This window comes from Uloborus diversus, chromosome 6 (assembly GCF_026930045.1).
Source record: "Uloborus diversus isolate 005 chromosome 6, Udiv.v.3.1, whole genome shotgun sequence".
Lineage (NCBI taxonomy): Eukaryota > Metazoa > Arthropoda > Arachnida > Araneae > Uloboridae > Uloborus > Uloborus diversus.
In genome coordinates this window covers 105820554-105840724 of record NC_072736.1, presented here as the reverse complement: position 1 = coordinate 105840724, position 20171 = coordinate 105820554, and the positions used below count along the sequence as shown (strand labels likewise).

The 20171-nt window shown below is 34.2% G+C and overlaps 1 protein-coding gene across 1 annotated transcript; it reads left to right on the top strand.

The window, feature by feature from the left end:
* The first annotated feature begins 821 nt into the window (after positions 1 to 821).
* Positions 822 to 18406, top strand: LOC129224462 (PI-PLC X domain-containing protein 1-like). Its single transcript, XM_054858915.1, has 4 exons — positions 822 to 1028; positions 10330 to 10443; positions 11561 to 11798; positions 17294 to 18406. The coding sequence occupies exons 2-4, from the start codon at positions 10338 to 10340 to the stop codon at positions 18300 to 18302; spliced, it is 1353 nt and encodes a 450-aa protein (XP_054714890.1). The 5' UTR covers positions 822 to 1028; positions 10330 to 10337; the 3' UTR covers positions 18303 to 18406.
* Positions 18407 to 20171: the final 1765 nt, after the last annotated feature.

The following is a 20171-nucleotide window of genomic DNA, read 5'->3' as shown; positions in this document are numbered from 1 at the left end:
CAGTCCTCGGCTGAAATGACTGAGCTGGCGGTGTATTTCATGTATTTCTGCCTTAGCCCTGGCTATAGAGCGGTAACTTACTGAAAAAAAAAAAACCCCTTGGATCTGCTCTCGAAAACATCTTGCATAAATGATTTTTTTTTTTTTTTTTTTGAAGGTTTATCAAGCAGAAATAAAACTTGAAAAGCAAATTTCTTGAAATTTAAATAAATTTATTTTTTGAACCCGAATAAATATGTTTTAAAAAAGGAAGCATTGTTTATTATTTATTTATTTTATTTTTTTTCCATAAAAATGAGGCATCCCCTGAACGTAAGCCGTAGCTTATCTTTTACAGCTAAATTTGACAAAAGACCGGATTTTATTTTCGTTGAAATATGGTACTGGCGGTGTCACGCATAGAGCTGCGAAGTCGGAGACAAAATAACCAACTCCAACTCCGACTCCGAGAATTTTAGAACCTTCGACTCTGACTCCTTTACCCCAAAATCAGTCCGACTCTGACTCCGCAAGCATCGGAAAAGTTGCGGACTTAAGGGAAAAATGACAGACTCCGACTTTTGAAATGTTAAAACTTCGACTTCCCCCTGACTCCGACTTCCTTTCCCTAAAATCAGTCCGACTCCGCAGTCCTGGTCACATGTTTACTTCTGGAGCCAAAATGTCGGGTGAGTTAGCTCTCCAAAGTGACCTTAGTTCAAGATAGGATGGGAAAAAAAAAATCCGTCCAGTATAAAATCTCTGAATTTCCTCTTTCCGCACATAAAAATTCACTTGTAAATTTAAATCGCGAATGGTAGCAGTGCGAAAAGTTGGATGAACGAACAGTGCCCCGTCTTTCAAAGAAAAGATCCCCCGATGGGAGCGTTTTTGAATGTGTGTTTTGATAAAGAGGAAGTGAACACTTGTTTAAGGGGAAAATGTAGCGGCGCGTATTCAGAGAGCGATTAATACAGACTTCGCAGTTGATGATCTGTGGCAGGAGAGAAAACGTCCACCACTTTCTCTCCTCCGGGACACTGGAATTGGTAAGTACAAATGATATTCCTGTCGTGATGTTCTGATAGTTCAAGGGCAGTGGCACAATTTTTTTTTTTTTTTTTTGTGTCAGGAGTGAGGGTCAATTTTTATGCAGGAGAGAATTGAGCTACTTTTAGGCCTTTTCAAAGTTTTGTGAAAACAATTGATGACACTGGAACTGGATTTCAAAACTTTGAACCAGAATTTCCAATTATTAGTAACTAGAAAGTCGTCCGTCAAGGTATGACGGGTGAAAATTGTTTCTACTCTACGACACTTGAATGAAGCCATTGCCTGTTTGGTGATAATTTGATAGTTGAAATGGTAATCCTAACTCCAGTGAATTAACCGTAAACCCCCGTAGGAAGCGTTCATTATTGACCTTTTTTTCGTTTCTTCATTCCACTGAAATGACAGTTTTACCAGTAAAACAGTTTAGTTGCCGGATCGAGTTCAGTCTTGTCACAATAAAGCCTTTCCCTGTATGTTAAACATCACCAAAACATATTATCAAATTATCATGCCGTGGAGCGAGTTTCATTGTTGAAACTCGCAGGTTACACGATCATTGGCTATTACATATATCAGGATGTAAAGCTTTAAAAAATATTTACATAAATATTTGCGAGGCTTCCTCTGCATAAGTGAATGAATGTTGGCCAATTATTGCTGGACATTTAAGAAGGATGTTCCTGATGGCAAATATAGAAAGAAATGAACAACCGCTAAGCTTTTGATATTTTTTTTTTTTTTTAGTATTAATCATACATGTGAATATGCAAATTTCTCTCAAACTTTAGGTGTATGTCACAAAAAAAAGAAACTGTTGGAGATGGAGAGAAACTGTTTACATATTTGAATTCGGCTCATCATTTTACACAAATATCAGGTATTTTTTCCACCACATCACAAAAAAAAATGATATTTTTGTAGACTAGTGATATACACACATAGTGTATATACCAAACTACTTTTCACTTAAGTTGTGGGAGTGTTTTAGGGCCCTCTTCATTCAAGGGTCTGGTGCAACTGCTACATTTTTCCTTGTGGTAATCAGGTCATAATAATAACTCAACAAAGAAATGATGTGATAGTGTTATTGAAAAAATTTATGGTTTTAAAAGTTAAATTTCACTACGGTTCTATAGAGGAATATGGCTTTTACATTTACAAGGTTGTTGTCCGGTGGTCCCATTACATTTCAATGAATCTAGTTTGGAGTTTGTATTTTCTTTAATTTGGTGCAAGAGCTCTCAACCCATGCGCCCCTTTTAGTCTATCACTAAATTAACCGCCAACAAAAACACACTTTAGTTTTAGCAAATGGTGTGTTATATTAATTATTTGACTTATAATCTGGTGACGAATGCTTAATTACGAAAAGTTTATTCAAATTGAAACCAAGAAATTTCATTTTAACTAATATTTGTTTATAAAACTTTTACTAATTAGCCATAAAATTTAAAAAAAGTTTCAGGAAATAATTTGTGGGAATGCCGGGCTTGTTTTTGTTAACAAAGTTTATCAATGTTTGGCTCCAACCTGGTCAAACATAACCATAAATTATTCTCATTCTATATTTTTTCTTCGGATAAGTTTATCTTGGAAACAGTTTTTTTCCCAAATATGTTGTCGTAAACTCCAGAGGGTATTTCACACCAATATCTGCTAGTTCTTTGTACTCATTTTCAATGCTAAACCTAGAAGTTAATTAACAAAGTACGGTAATACTTTTGTTTCAGTGTCAGGAATACTCGAACTTTGTCATAATTAAATTCTTGCATTATCAATACATTTTTGTGTACCTTTTCGTAATTAATAGCGTATCCAGATTTTCTAGTAGTTCTTGGGAGTATGCGAAAATGTACCAATGCAATCTACCGTACAATATAAGAATTAGAGAATGAAGATAACTATAATAATGAAAATTTACACTGTATTTACGGCAGACACCGTTTTCACTGTAAAATCAAAATGTACAATGTGATCCCACCAGTGGAGAACCATTTATATATTATGTATTATTATGTTTCTTTTTTATTATAAACTTTCAAATTAATGTGTATTGTCATTTAAAAAATTGTCGATAACTTTGTACTGAAATATGAGAAGAAAGTTGACACAACGTAGTTAAAAGTGTAAATTAAACGGGTAGTCCATTTTTATTATTTTCAATTGCACTTCTCATTAAGTTCCGTCATTTTATCCCTCCCCCCCTCCCTAATCCTATTCAATAGTTATGCTTCATTTTGAAAAGTTTACTACAAAAACACATTGTTATAATAGGTATTTCTTCGCTACAAACGAACAAAAAGCGAATATCAAAATCCGAGATGTCCAAAAAGTGTGATCTCCCACTTAAAAAGAGAAAATACCCTTAAAAACAACTCCTAAAAATTTCAATGGTGCAGTCTGCGTCCTGAACCCCCCCCCCCTCCCCTCATGGTGGGCACCCCTGCTAAAATTATAGGCTGAGAAAACTTTTGTACGCGTTAATAGATTTCATTTTGTGGTAATAGAATATTTTGCTAATGATAATGCTAAAAAATAAGATGTTTACCTAACTTATTCGCATGGGATTTAGTTTATCGTTACAAGAATGACGAATGTTTTGTTTTTGTCATTTTACTGAAAACTGAAAAAATAAGCAGTGAAATTTTAGTGCAACAAAGCAAAGCATAGTGCAAAAGAGATACAAATGCAAAAGGGTGGAAAACTTCTTGAAAAGTGCAGAGGTATAAATTTAGAATGCAATCAATCACGTTCTAAAATTCTCAAGTATTATCGATACTAAAAAAATCTATAAAATTTAATTATAAAAAAACTATCGATAGATGTGAAATGCCGTAGTTTGAGTGAAAAAGAATAAGAGAACCATTGTTCTTTAATTTTCATTATATATTTTTTCGAATAAGTGACATAATTTCAAAAGCAAGATACCTCAAACTTAGGAAACGCTTCTTTAGACGAATTCATCAGAAAAAAAACACCTATTAATTAATATCAATGAGTAAAAGCATGTTTTTTTTTTTTTTTTTTTTTTTTTTTTGCTATTTATATTAGAAGTCTTCTATCATCAATACTGCAACGTTTCTTTCTCATAGATTTATTTCCCTTATTTTTTTCTGATCGAAAAGAGACAATTAAAAAATAAGTGCCGCATCTTATTTTAAGCAAATAACAAATATTGTAATCAGCAATAAGTCGGTATATTGGATGTAACAAATAGTGTTTCACAAACTATTAGATAATCTAAGTTAAAAGTTTTTGATAGTGATCAGAACTACGAAAAAATTACAATTTCAGTGGCTTATCATTTTTTCTGGTACTGTAAATTTATTATTCGGCTTGATGTTTGTTTCCATCGTCACTTGGTCGCATTCGGTTACTTTAGAGGATGCCATTTCATTTGTAGGCAGGCCCGAATCTACGTACCCACAGACCCCACACTGTGGGGGGCGGGAATACTTCCTTAAAGGGCCCAACAGCCCAAGAAATGGGAAAAAAATTGAAAAAAAAAAAAAAAACTAGCACTAAGACTTATTAACGGTGCAAATATATACTGCTGGCCTCTGGGGAGGGGCCCTACAGATTTCTTGCAAGGGAGCCCAAAATTTATAGATCCGGGCCTGTTTGTAAGATAATTGCACTTGCTTTGAGTCAGTCTAAACACATGAGCACTTACTCTATGCTCAGTTTATATTTTAAACGAGTTTGAAAGGTTTGGCTTATTCATCTCTTTCATAGAAGTGTAATCGAAATACATCTCGAAGTTTCAAATTCAATGATTTTGTTTTTAGAGTATTGTGCAGAATTGACAAACAGAAAAGGTAAAATATCACTATAAAATATAAGAAGAGCAAAGTAATAGTTAAACTGAAGATATTTTAACAATCTCTTTGATTACTGATTATATTCTTTTGATTGATGGTAAGTATTTAAACATGTTCTATGCATGTTTTTAAGATCACGGAAATCGCAAAGATAAGCCAACAATACACAGTGCTAACTTGATTTCATTTGTTATAAAAATTTCTTTAGCTTTTCTACGGCGGCTCTCTCCCACTGCTTTCCCATATTTTTTATACCATTGCCTAAATTAGAACTCAAACACGAATTAACGTTTGTTTGGTACTTAGTTAATTGTATTTTGGTCAATAATGATAGAGACTGATAGCTACGAACTGTCATGATTTAATCCTTAACTGGTGTAATTGGGTGGTTTCCCCTTTAGAAGAAGTGCCCTTTTCATGTAAAACGTTTTGCAATGTTTACATTTATAGCTTTATATGTATATGTTACAGTACTATTTCAGTTATATTAATATAAGTAAACAATATAAATATCTTAGGACATTTTCCTACTTTAGTTAGCTGAAATCTATGGACATTTCAGAAAACGATCGTGAAGATTTCATTGACATTGTCATAGGAAGGGGGCAACAGAAGCAAAAGAAAACAGATGTAATAAGTGTTGAATACACTAGCTTACCACCACAGAACACCTCGCTGAAGAAGAATCATCGTTCATGTTCACGACGCAACAAAATTGAATCGTAGTTTAAGCACTTAACCGGAATTTAACATTTACATTTGGAGCTTCTGCGATGAGGACTAAGAACTACGTATTTCATCAACCTTTAAACGTGTTTTTTTTTTTTTTTTTCATTTACTTGATACAGTTGTACATATAGTCCAAGACAGATTCAGATAGACAGGAAAAACTTACAACAGAGTCAAATTACGAGTACACCCAGGACTAAGGTGAAAACCAAATCATCATCGCCTGTTCTGCAACAAATATGCGCACCAGAGCACATGGTATACATAATATGATAGTTTATGTCTTGATAAATTTAAAGTTATCAATACAAATACAAGTTTTTTTGTTTTTTTTTTCGAAAATAAAAATACTTTTAAGGATTCGCAGCAAGCATTTAGGTAGTTTTAGTTATTGAAGGGGAAAAAAAAAACAAAGGGAGGAAAAATTCCGAATTTCAAATTCTTACATATAATTACATATTAACTGATCTTAAAAGTGGAAAGAACCATACAGCCGCGGGCTGGTAAAGGACAGTAACTGCATTTTTTTTCATTTTTGTCGTCTATTGTACGTTACCTTTATTGTACAAGCTTGCTTATTTGGTTGCCGCAGAAAAAAAAAACGCAAAAGAAAATGTCCAATGCCATCATATTTCTTTCGTTAGTATTGAATCCAAAACGTGTTTTTTCAAATGTTCTCGAAAACCTATTTCTGCAGATACTGCAGTTTACTTGCCCACGGCAGCATAAGTATAAGCTCAAGACGAAGAATAAGCGGATCCTTAGAGATCTTTAGGGTGAGCGCATTCTTTAGCATGACCCCCCCCCTCCCATAAATGGTAGTCTGTATCCGCCCCTGTATGAGGTGGCACGTCATCACTCTTGGGGGGGGGGGGGGGACGCCCCTGTTGAACACATTGGTGTGAAATAACCGAATTGAAATTTTGAAACTTCGACTCAATCCACTGCGCCAACTTTAAGTAAAAAATAACTTGGTTCACTATACTAACTCTAAAAATATACACAACTAACAATTGCACATTCATAAAATTGTTTTCTGGTTCTGCCACCGTTTTCATTTAATGTACTGGTCTGCGATGACTTTCTATTGCTCATGAGTACATGCGAAGGTGTTTGTAATCTTCGTCCCCCTTGGCATCCATTTTAAAAAAAAATTATAAACCTGAAATTTATTAAAATTAAAGCAGGGTGGAACAATTCCATTGTTTTTGTTTATGAGCTTCATTTTATGCATATACTTATTAATGCTTTTCATTTGTGTGTCACAAAAACACGCTTGACAGTTGCGACAATCGACATTGCTACTAATTAACCTGATGAAATGACGTTTCCAAATGACGTACTAAAACGTATGAATTGTCGATTCAGGCGTTTCTTCATGATGGATTTTTTTTCCCCTTATGTAAAAAATAATAAGTAACACTTGTCATTCCGATACAAAGCCTAAAATGCTTACAATGTTGTTTACCACATTTTTCTGACTTTTTATTTTCTGTCGGATATCAGTTCAAATTACGATTCGATTCCAATATTTTAAAAAATACGGAAAACAAATTTTGCTTTTTTTATAAATGTCTGTTGAAGAAATAAAAAATTCATTATTCGATAGCATTTAATGTAGAATTAATCTCTACCATTACCATCCATGAGTCAGACGCCGCTTTTCAGGAAATTTAAAAAAATATTTCCTATTCACAAGTGACTATATATATATATATATATATATATATATATATATATATATATATATATATATATATATATAGGTAAAATAAGCTACGAAGAACCACCTGATGACAATTACTGAATTTTGTTAAAAAGTGCAGATATGCATATATGACTTTTGTGCTTAGCAGGGTAAGTATAGCAACGTCTACCAGGGCTATCATTACCATCTTTCTTTTCTCAAGACAAATGTGAGTCTCTTACCATTCGCTCTAGTTTTCTCCAAATATTTAATTTTGACACTTACTTCCCTTTGCTTTTGGGTGCTTCAATTAAAATGTAGATGCTAGAATCAGTTATTAGTATTACGAGAAAATAAATTAAATTTACTGTTATCAAGTCTCTGGTTAGACCAGTGTTTAAGAAAAAATTAAAAAGAATTTAAAGAAAAAAATAAAATTGCTATGGTTTAGCGTGTTGTGGGATTTCATTTCATATTTGCATATTCGGCCCGTTCCGCGGAAAAACGGATATTTTGTCCTGCACATGACAGCTTATATCCTCATATATATAATAGCGAATGATCGAGTAACGCTCCTGACGTCATCAACAATAAAACTAGCACCACGACATGATAATTTGATAATATTTTTTGGTAATGTTTGACATGCAGGAAATGCTTTATTTTCCCTGCATATGACAAGGTTGAACTGGATCCGGTCACTTGACTGTTTCACTTTTAAGACTAATTTTAGGAGAGTGAAGAAACGAAAAAGTGATCAACTATTATTAACGCTATCTGCTGAAGTTTAGGTTTCCTCCACTGGAGTTAGGGTTAAAAATTCCACTATCAAAATATCACCAAACAGACAAATGCTTCGTTCGAATGTAGAAGCAATTTTCACCCGTCATACCTTGACGGACGACTTTCTATTATTTCATTAAAAATGATAATTCAAAAGGGGTCTAAAAAATTTTTGTTGCTTAAGAAATTACAAAAACATGCGTGATTTCTGAGGCAATTTTTTTTTTTTTTTGTTCATTGGCCTTTAAAATTATTACTTTTTAATGAAATACATGAGCTGTTAGATCCGAGACAAAATGGTGGCTTTTTCGTACAATGGTCCATTACAGCTACCAGTTGGCGCGATTTACTGTCCTGACGAAGTTTATGTAGAAATCCCAATTAGAATAAGAATAATGTTTTAAGGGGTTACAGTACCTCAAAAATGATGAAACGATCAAAAAAAAATTTTATTGCTTATTTCAAAACTAAAAACTATTTTGAACACAGGGGAAAAGTTTCATTGCTTTAGTTCAAATATTTAAAAAGTTATAAGTGGTTTTAGGCCATGCTTGCTATGTGTTCTTATGCAAAAGAAAAACTTTAAATTGCCTTTTCTCAATGATGGTTTTTTTTTTGTGTTTTCATGTCATTAGAATCCCTAATGATTTTTATTATATTAAAGATACAGCTTTAAAGCAAATACTTTTTGCAATTGGGATAACATATTTGACAAAACTGTGCATTGGATAAGCATCTTATAAATTACTCAAATGTTTAGAGCATGTTAAACCTTTAAAAACCAAATTTCTAAAAAAAAAAACTTTGATTTTTTGCATAATTAATAATCACAGAAAATTTTCTAACAAACTCATAAGCAAATGAATGCACAGATTTTTGGAGATGATTATAGTGATCGTTTAGCAAAAAACTTTTTTTAAATTGGTGTAAAAATAAAAAAGCCTTAAGAATTTTAAAAAATTGAAATTTTTCTCAATTTTTTGAAATTTTTGAAAAAAATAGGCAATATTTTTAAATTTTGAAAATAAATAATTGATTACGAAATAAGTATGCATGTTGTGGTTTCAAAGAAATGTAAAATTTACTTAAATTAAAAAAAAATGTTTGAAAGGTGCTGTGACCCCTTAAAATCTACATTGAAATACAAAAAAGAACAGCTTTTATTGATCGTCTGTATGATGAAAAAAATTAATTTTAGTTGCGAAAGAAAAATCGACATGGATAACTGAAAATCATTTTAGTTCCAGGTTTCAGGTTGAGTTGGTTTAAACCAGTGGTTGTGGTCGCTTGGGTCAGTAAGAGGTGCATGGCAACGAAAGAAAAAATTCATATAGCACATGAGACGCAAATAAGGGCCCACGAGCATGGATTCCATTTAAGCAAGTTATCATTAACATTTAGACATCCTATAAGTGTTATAGTGCACCAAACAACCAAGCATAATTCTAAGTTATGTAACAAGTATACACAATTTTGCATAACAAAAAAATGAACTCTACTAAAATAAGCCTTAAATTTTTTTTTCGAAGTCGTTGAAAATAGAGCTACTGTGTTTCTCTAGCTTTATCTTTGTAGTTTAAAGAATATTCTGTTTTGGATAATTTTTCATTCGATTTTGGTTCTAGTTTTGAAACTAGCCCTAGGTAGGTTCGTCCTCCAGAAATAGAAAAAAAAAATGGCAACGGGTACACTAAACAAAAAAAATTGAGAAGCTCCAGTTTAAAACAACCACCATCTCCCCTTCCAAAATATACGAAAAAGTTTTCATTACAATGTTGTGACAAACAACGTTAAATTTGTCTGCGTATAGGAATATGGAAAATATATATATATATTGCAAAATTCGTCCATAGGAAAAACATGAAATGTAAGCGAAACTTAATTCTCTAAGGTAATCATTTAAAAATATATGCTGTTGTTAAATATTCATTATTTCACTTTTACTAATTTTTCTGGAAAGTAGAAAAAAAACTCGGTTTTCAAGTGATTTTATTTATGAGTTTTCATTTTGAAGGAAAACTCAGTAAACGAAAACATATCACCTCTGTAAGTAATGTTACAATGCACCGAATATAAGAACTTGGAAACAACAACTCTTGTAAAGAATATTCACTCGTTAGGCATTCCTATTCATTTCTTAAAATAGACTTTCATTGAGAGCCATATTTTATTACCTGACGAGTTTCAATCGAGAGAACAAGGTAAGAGTTTATTTCCTATACTATTTAAAATCTAGTATTGTATTTGTTTAGAATAAGTTGGACTTCTTTTCCTTAGGTCGGATAATGACTGTTTCCGAAAGACATGGAGGAGTTTTATGCATCCTGTTTCTATTTGGAATGTCTGAAGTTACTTTCGCTTTACTAAGGCATGATGTCAATGACGGATTAGGTATTGTTTCAGTGTGTTCATTTGATTTTGCTTGACTTAAGATTTAAAATGGTTGTGATTGCTGAATAGTATTGTTTTGAGGAAGGGGGCTGGTGGGGGGAGGGGTAGTTTTCCAATGCCGTAACCATTTGTTCTTTAACTACTGGCTCTTACGCATTTGCCTATGTCTGACACGTGCAAAAGTTAGCGGTAAATTTTCACATGCCCGTGTTTTACAAGGACGATCTAGTAACGCATTTGTCCGTGTCTGACACGTGCGAAAGTAACGGGCAAATTCGCACATAACAGAGTTTTGTAAGAACTATCTTGTGATAGTGCAAAATTTCCCATCAGCGAGTAAAAAACAGCAATTTTACGACTCAAAATTGAAATTTCTCTCTCTTAAAATTCTTTGGATTTTTTTAAATTCCAAAGATTCAGTAATTGTTATTTTAGGCTTAAATATTCTAGCCCCAGTGGACGAAAAAATCAAGGGAATTCCTAAGCATTAACGGGCTTTTGTGCCAAATTTGGCAAAGATTTGAAAAAGAAACAAACTTCCAGAAATAACATCTATTTTGACGTAACATACTAGAACTATTTATTGAGCAATCACGATTGCTTATTGCTTTCCATTTCACTGTTTTGGCGACCTATCATTTTATTTTCTCACCAGCACCACCGTCGACCGGCCTCATGATGCTGCTCCTATAGCGAAAACCGTCTCCAAGTTGCGCCCATATCCCACACGCATACAGACACACACCAGCACACACACACACATTCATGCCTGCACACAAACGCACACTCATGCCTGCACACAGACACAAACACACACGTACACACCTACACACACACTCATGTCTGCACACAAACACACACGCACACACATGCACACACACTCATGCCTGCACGCAAACACACACTCATACACACATCTACTTACACACGCACACTCATGCCTGCATACAGACACAAACACACACGCATGCATACAAATTCCTATACACACGTACATACCCACACACTCATGCCTGGGCACAAACACACACACACACACTCGTGATTGCGAAAAACATAATTTGAATTCAAGAAGCCAAAATTCAAATTAATTAATTTTTTTTTATTTATTTGACAGGTTTTGAAGTAAGTTACGCAGGAGGAACGGAAGTAAAGCCTGTAGTTTTTCTAACTGTGTCTTCCCTGGCATCAAGGACCAACAACGTGGAAGACCGCATAATTGAGATGAACTGGGATTATATTGCCCAACAGGACGTGGAAGCAGAAGTATGGGTGAAGCTTTACAATGCTGATCCTCTCGCAAATCATTCCGATCCTTTAATATCTGTACGGCCTAGCTCAGCTGGATATCACAGGTAATTGCAATTGTGGAATTTTTATTCAAAAATTCTTCAAGTTGACTTCGCACAAACGCTGGCAATATGCTTCCTACTACAGTAAAACCTTTTTACAACGACACTGTTGGGACCTAAAAAAAATATTGTAAAAGACAGGTTATCGTTACAGACAGTTTGATTATTCATGCTGACATTTTGCTGGAACCAAGGAAAACATCGTTATAGACAGGTTTATTGTTATAGACAGTATCGTTATACACAGGTTTCACTGAAGAATATACTTTTCATTTGCGATACTGTTCCCTTATACGAGGGTCTCTTAAAGATTATTGCTTTTTATCACGAATTTTTAGTACAGTAGAACCTTGTTTATCCGGCTCCCGTTAATACGGATCTCCGGTTTGATCGGACCAAATTTGTAGTTTAAATTACGGTAAAAAGAACGGAACTATAAGTGCGTTAAACGTCCGCTTATTATTTTGTTTAAATGTACAATCCATTCACAGATCTTACTACACTATATAATAAACGCGAAAGTTTGTATGTATGTGTGTGAATGTTTGTTACTCCTTCACGCAAAAACTACTGAATAGATTTTAGTGAAACTTTACAATAATGTATCGAAAACATCAGAATAACAAATAGGCTATAATTTATAAAGATGTGTGAATTGTCCAAAATATATTACGATAAGTTAGTGTCAAGAAAGTAGGAAAAAAATTCTATCATCTGCCAGCAATTCTGATGTGCGCGATCCTTATATCAAAATAAATACTTTTATCTCTTCTGGTTTTATATAAATTGCGTTGGTGTATTCCAGTTCCATTCTGGTGCAGATGTGATATACCCCCCCATTTGGCGACATTCGATTTTTTGCACAAAATTAAAATATTTTTCTCGCCAATGAGGCGATAATTTTTTATGCATGGCATCCCTGGCCAAACTAACCTGTGTTTAGCAACCCGAAGGCAATCTTAAAGATCTGTTCAATCTTGTTTACTTGGGTTGTTTGGGTTTCACGCAGAAGAGATACGTGGTGTTGTTTCGTGCAATATACCTTACAGGAATGCTTATTTTATGTTAGTTTAAATTCAGTAGTTGTGTTTTGAAGTAAAAACATTAGAAAATGCCAGTTTCTTCAAACTTGAAGGTTAATTAAAAGTTAATTCCAACGTGGTGTGTATCTGTAACGTGCCATTGTCATATGATGTATTGTTTTAGACTGAGTGAATATTTATACCATATAAAAAGGTAATTTCTTTATTTTAGAATTCAAAAAAAACCTCTCACTTCCAAAATTCTTTGTTTTTACAAATCCTTGAGGGGTTCTTGTAGTATACATAACTGTGACCATACTCCGACTGTAATGTATATTAACAGTCGGAGGGATAACGGACCGAGCGGAGCGAGGTCCTGGCGAGCCAGAGGTCTCATAGTACTTTCGTAATGAGACCGAGGCATGGCCGGCGAGCCGAGGTCTCATTTCGAAAGTACTATGAGACCGAGGGCTCGTATCCCGGAGAAATGATGAAAAAAAAATTAATGCACTAATTTCGACTTGTAATTAATACAATAATTTATTTCATTGTATTTTAATATGTTTACAAAAAACCCCGGTCCTGTACATTTTTGAAGCATATATTCGTGATGTTTTTTGTTGTGCTTTTATGTTTTTATATATATATTGTGTTCTGAAGTGCTTTGATCATGTTTTTTTATCTGATTTTTTCCTGTTGGCGCTAAAAAAGCATCGCTAAGAACGATGTATGACATATGTCGTCATACATCGTTTTCTTGGCGACGCTTTCTTGGCGCCAACAGGAAAAAGTCGCCAAGGGTTGGGTATATCACATCAGTTCCTAAATTCTTTTTTCTACGGCGGAGCAGAATTTTCCTTTTGTATTTGCAATGCAGATTTTAATTTAAAACACTTTTTTCCTCTTAGGTGGAACAAAATGATCATTATTTATGTAATTTGCGTTCCATATATGAGTTAAATAATTTTTTCTACGGGGGACAGGATTTTCCCATTTGTTCTAGATATAATGTTTTTTTAATTACGTTTTTTTTCTTCGAAGGAAAGGGAATAGAGCGGGGTTTTTGTTTTAACATTCTAGTTAAAAAAAAATCTTATAGCTAATTGATTGGAGTTCGTTTTTCTTACTAATCGTCTGGGTTTCGGTATAACTCGGCGTTTGGCGAGATAGGCAATAAACAATGGCGTTGGTGGGTTATTTGACATTTTAAAGAAATTGCTAATTTAATGCTTTTTACTTCTTTGGAGAAATATTGTAAATTGCAAAAGAACTTTTAGTTTTTTTTTTTTTTTTAATGGCGTGTGTGGAATGGGGGAATTTTCATGTATTCAAATGAAATTCTTTAAATTCTTGCCACGGGCATAGCCGTGCGGGTACAGCTAGTCGTGCTATAAATTATAGCAACCTTACAGATATAATGGCGTACTTGGAGTGTCAGTCCGAACAAGGCCGTATCCAGAAATTTTTTTCGGGAGGGGCCCGGATTAGCACATTGCCCAAACACACACACACACACACACACATATAGTATATATAGACACAACAAACGCATAAAAATGTTAACAAAGAAGACTTTTTGTCTCGATTTTTAATGATTCCACTGTTTGGACTTAATTTCTTATTATTTTTCTTATTCACCTTGTAGTGGTAAGGATAACAGAAGAGTGTCCCTTTAAGTCGGATGTAGAACATCCATAATTTCAGGGGGTCCGGGGGTTTTTCCCCCGAGAAATTCTCGAAAAATAAAATCTGTATTTTGAGGCCTTATATTAGGTAATTGAGACTACAAAAATATCAATAAAGACTAGGCATAAAAAGTCTCTTAAAAGTTATACATTCTTTTGCAAATCAAGATCAAACAAAATAAAAATTGCTTGCTCGACAAATCATGGAAAGGAGAAAAGAGAAGCACTTCGTCATCTGCTCATATCGGCTTTTAGTGAAGTTTGTTTTTGATCACTCCCCATATCCCCATTTTTTTTTTCATTAAATGCCCTACAGTATGAAAATTGTACAAAATAGTTTAAATACGGAGTATATAGTTTTAATAGAACGGAGGAGTAATATTCTGCCATTTGGACAATTCATACTTTATTTCCTTGATAAGATACAAAGTTCAAAAGTTGATTGCACAGTCCTACAAAATGATTATAACTTTGTAAGACACACCCGTTTTAAGTTAAAAATAAATGCAACGAAATATTTCTCGAAACAAACTTTTTTTTTCAATCACAAGTAGTGCAGAAAATGAAAGAGTAGTGTAAGTGTTATTTTTTTTTCATACTAAAGGTATTAACAGTATGCAGTAGAAGTAAGAAAAAAAAAACAAGCAATAACAAAAGAACTTCCATGATACTGAATACAACAAGACAAGAAACATATCAGTCAAAAAAATGATCTTGAAAATTATGCTACAAAAACGCAAGAATCGTGATTTTTGCATTTTTTACTCAGGATGTATCAAGGAGCTGAATTTGGCACATCTTGGTAACAAGATACTCGCCTAATTGGAAACTAGGGGCCCAGCCTTTGGGGAGTCCCCGGCTCGAAATCAGTACAGTGAAAGTTTTATCAGAGTTTTATGGGAAGGAGGGCAGGGTCGTGCATAGAGGGGAGAAGGGACACCTGTTGGCCCGGGCCCGAGCTTAAATGGGGCCCAATATTTTTAAACCTAGGGTTGAAAATATGGGTAAACAATATAGAGGGGGCCCAAAAAAAAAGCATTTGTGACAGCCCCAAAATTTCTGTGCACACCCCTGGAGGAGGAAGTGCACAGAAATCAGTTTGGTAGACTTGAAAAGTCTACCGAACTGACAAAGGGCCTGCTTTAACCCTGGACTGTCCTGAATTGAATTGGGAAAGAAAGCAGGAAGTCCTAATTAAATGTCTAAATTTCAAGTGTGCCTTGCAGCTAATGAGACCTAGAACTGCTTTTTCTGTATTTCTGCAAAATATTACAAATTTTGAATAGTATCAAAATTAAAAATAAAAAAAAAACTTTGTTATTTTCCTTTTCTGACATTAGGAATTTAAAAAAAAAAAAAAAAAAACCTTCTGTTTTACGGTACAAAACATTTTGGGTTTCGGGGGGGGGGGGCCGGGCCCGTCAGGCCCCCCCCCCCTCTGGATACGGCCCTGAGTCCGAAACAACTGCTGCTGAACTATTAATGATGAAATGCTAGTGTGAAACGATCCAATATAATTTTGTTAAAAAGCATTGTTTTTCTCTGTAATAAAATATGCGTTGGCTTATTTAAGAATTTGTTTTGCTTATTACGCACATTTCTCAGATTTTCATTTATCCGGATTGCCTTTGGTCCCATTTACTCTGAATAAACGAGTTGTATTGCGTTAATATTTAGTCAGTGCTGCAGAATGATGTACAAATCTGTTACATTTCTTGCAGATAAGTTTAGGTTTAGCCATAGGTTAACTATATTTCGCGTTTTGCATTTTACGTCTGTTCTTCAAAAAATCTAGTCAAGTTCTAAGATGATATTTTCACAGCAAAGTAAAAATCCGTACAATTTCATAATGAATGTTATTATCATAACAAGAATTTAAATTTCAAAAATTGACAGGCAAAATTGTCTCATTATTACATTTTTCCCTGAACATATTGAGGAATAGAGTGGTTGTGAAAAAAGTGACGGATACTTATTGATATAGAATCCGTGCTGGAAAACGCATACATTAACAATTATATAATATGCACTAACAATTATTTAACTTACGCAAAGAAGGAGTCTATGATTATGTGCAAAACACTATTAACTAGCATTATTGGTTCTTTAATTTCTCTTTAACTTTAATAGCATAAAAAGTTCTTAGCATATGCAATCCTATTAGTTTGAAAATTTTCGCAAATTTTAATGCACACCAGTACACGATTCAAAAGTTTATTTTATTTAAGTCAAAAAGTTACGACAAAAATATAAATGCTCAATATTTCCAATTTAAAAAAAAATCATGATTTTTATCATCCTTGATGGTCTTGGGGAGCCTGGTGGTTAGGATATCGGACTTGCGGTTTGAGGATCGCTGGTTCGATGCTCGAAGCGAGGTCTTAAAGACCCCCTCGAGTACATTCTGAGTAAATGCTCGTTAAATCTGTGGGTCTAAAAGTCCTGTGGCCGGTCAAAAGCAGTTTACCATGGGTATAGATCATTGGAGAAAATGTTTTTCCTTCCAACTTCCTACCCAAATTGTGGAAGAGGAGATGACTGGTGACACCATCTCTCCATGGGTTTAGGACAACAGTGGCCTACCTACTAATGCCCCTTTACAAATGATCGTCAATTTCGTGTTATTAAACGGGCATAGGTGTTAGTGGCATTTTTAAGCCTTTATATTCGAAAAAGAAAAGAAAATCTTACCTGGTTTATGTATTATCATGCTGTATAAAATTACAATTTTGTTTTAACTGAATGACTTGATGTGTACAATTAATAAAATTTACATTTCTTTATTCATCAGGACGAATATAAAGTATCCAGAAATAGCATTTACAACAGAAAATCTGACGGACACTTGCCTTGGCTTTTGGATAACATACGAAAGAAATTCTGAAATTTCTTCTTGGAATTGTTTACGAGCAAGACCTCATTGGATGAATGAAATTAGATCAATACTGGGAAATATGTCTCTAATCGAAATGATGATACCAGGAACACACAATGCTGGAAGCTATGGCCCTTTTAATAGAAATGAAGACAACAGGTTCAACAGGTACCTGCTGAATCAGGAGGAAAATATTTGGAGTCAGCTGGTGTATGGAATCAGGTATCTGGATTTACGAGTAGCTTATCATGACTCAGTGAATCCCCCTGAAAAGTTCTGGATTACGCACAGTTCTTTTAGAACAGAAGTGCCAGTAAGAGAAGCCATAAATCAAGTCAAACGATTTCTAAACGCCACTTCAGAAATCGTAATAATGGATTTCCATCGTTTTGTGGGAGGGTTCCAAGGCCAGGATTCTGTGGTGCGACATCAAGAATTAATCCACTTACTTGAAGAAGAGTTAGCAGATTACATGATTCCTGCTGGTTTCACTCCTTGGGTAACTCTCAATTCTCTTTGGGATGTTGACAGAAGACTTTACGTTGGCTATGCTGACAACAACGCCAGGAGACAAAGCCAGTATCTCTTTCCAGCAATAAAGCATCTGTGGGGAGACGTTGATAAAGTGCGCGATCTCAAAGCATATTTGAATAGGACAGTTTGCAGCACTCGGGCACCAAGAGGACTTACCTCTGCCATGGCTCAACTAACACCTTCCACCATGGGAGCAATCTTCGACTTCTATGGCGGGTTGCGAAACATGGCGGATGCTGTTAATCGACAGATCACAAAGTGGTTTCGAGATGAATGGAGCCATTGTGCAAATATTGTATCCACTGACTATTTCTTGGGTAACAACATTATTGAAATTGCCATTGAGACTAATAAAAGAAGAAGGCCGTTACCAGGAACTGTATTTTCATAAAATGAAACACTTTACAGTATGGAGCTTGGTTTTTTCCTAAAGTGAATTTTTAATGACATTTTTTTAATTAAACAGATTCCTTTTATTAAATTTTATTAGAAATATCGCATTAGTTATTCATTGAAAAATTGATATCATGATACTGGAAACACGTTTCTGATGTTTCCATGATTTCGAAACTACAGATTGCATTTGTTTCTAGGCTTTCAATAGTTCTTAAACTTCAAATCTGTACAAACATTGCCATTTGCCTTTATTATCTACAACAATACTTATTAACCTTTTCACATTTGAGAACCGCTTGGGACCCTTTCGAATTCTAAGCATTATGATGAATTTCATTCATCCACATTGGATGAATGAAATTAGATCAATAGAAGGAAATATGCCGCTAATCGAAATGATGATACCAGGAACACACAATGCTTGAAGCTATGGCGCTTTTAACAGAAACGAAGGCAACAGGTTCAACAGGTACCTCTTAATCAAGTGAAAAATATTTGGAGTCAGCTGGTATATGGAATCAGGTATCTGTACTTACGAGTAGCTTATCATGACTCAATGAATCCCCCAGAAAAGTTCTGGATTACACCTAGTTATTATACCCTATCTATTTTTCTCATCGTTTAAGTGAGATTTAAAATACATGGGAGGCCCCTATAAACAAATAAAAAGGCACATTTACTTTATTCAGCCGAGAATATAAATGATTTTTTCCCTTGTCATATCGAGTAATAGGAAATTGCTACATGTATTCTAATTAATCTACATATCAGTCCGGAAATGGCATGTGGTTTAGATCTGAAGGCTTTTTATCGACAGGTGGTTTCTCTTTTGGCAACTAAAATTGTGAAGCTATAATCTTTTTTCCTCCACCCCATGCAAGAGTTAATACTTAAATATACCTCTCTACATTAATTTCTATAAGCAGTTTCCGGTGTCTCCATGAAATTAGCCTAACTGAAAATTAGCCTAATTAGTGACGTAGTTGGCAAGAGAAAAAGAAAATCAATTAAAACATAAAACACAGCTTAATGCTACAATAATTATACCTAAGAACTAAGTCGCATTACTTCTACAAATAATTAAAAGAAATCAATTTCAAACTGACCAAAACGTATTTATTATTACCTTTTAATATAAGACTGTGATTATGATAGCAATTGTAAAGGGAGGGAGTGGGTAAAGGGAGGGGCTATCTCTCTATATTAGAAAAAGTAACGTCAGTCAAAGGAATTATGAATGGATGTCTTTGGCGTACCGCCTATAGTACCTACTACCTATAGCCTTGAAATTTGTTACAAAATTACTTCGAGCTCCGGGGATTGCACCTCGGAGCGGTTTTTTTTCCTCGAATGCCGCTACACCTAAATATAAGAATTCTCCTGCCATAGGCGGTTGCTGCGTGTAGTTCTTGCGATGAAACCTTTTTAGAATTACCAATATCTTATCACTAATTTTAAAAAATAACCCTTATTTTATTTTTTTCTGTTTGAAACTGCCAAAGAATACAAATTAAATTATAAAAGTTACAATCATGTATTACTTAGAAATAATAAAACCCCAAGTATAAAATTTGCACCAACGAAAATTGGTGAAATCTTCATTGAAAAATTGATAAATATCGTTCAATAATTGAAAATACAGTTACAAAATATGAAAGGACTAAAACGGTGAATTGCTTCCAAATATCATGAAAAAATGGAGTGCTGGAAAAATCATTGACAAGAGAATGAGAAGTTTTTTTTTTCAGCATTCCATTTTTTCATGATATTTGGAAGCAATTTCTATATTTGCCTTTCCTGTTTCTTCGGTGTCTCGCACTCTTTTTGTCTCCTGGCTTCTGGTTGTCTCTCCCCCTGCTTTGAG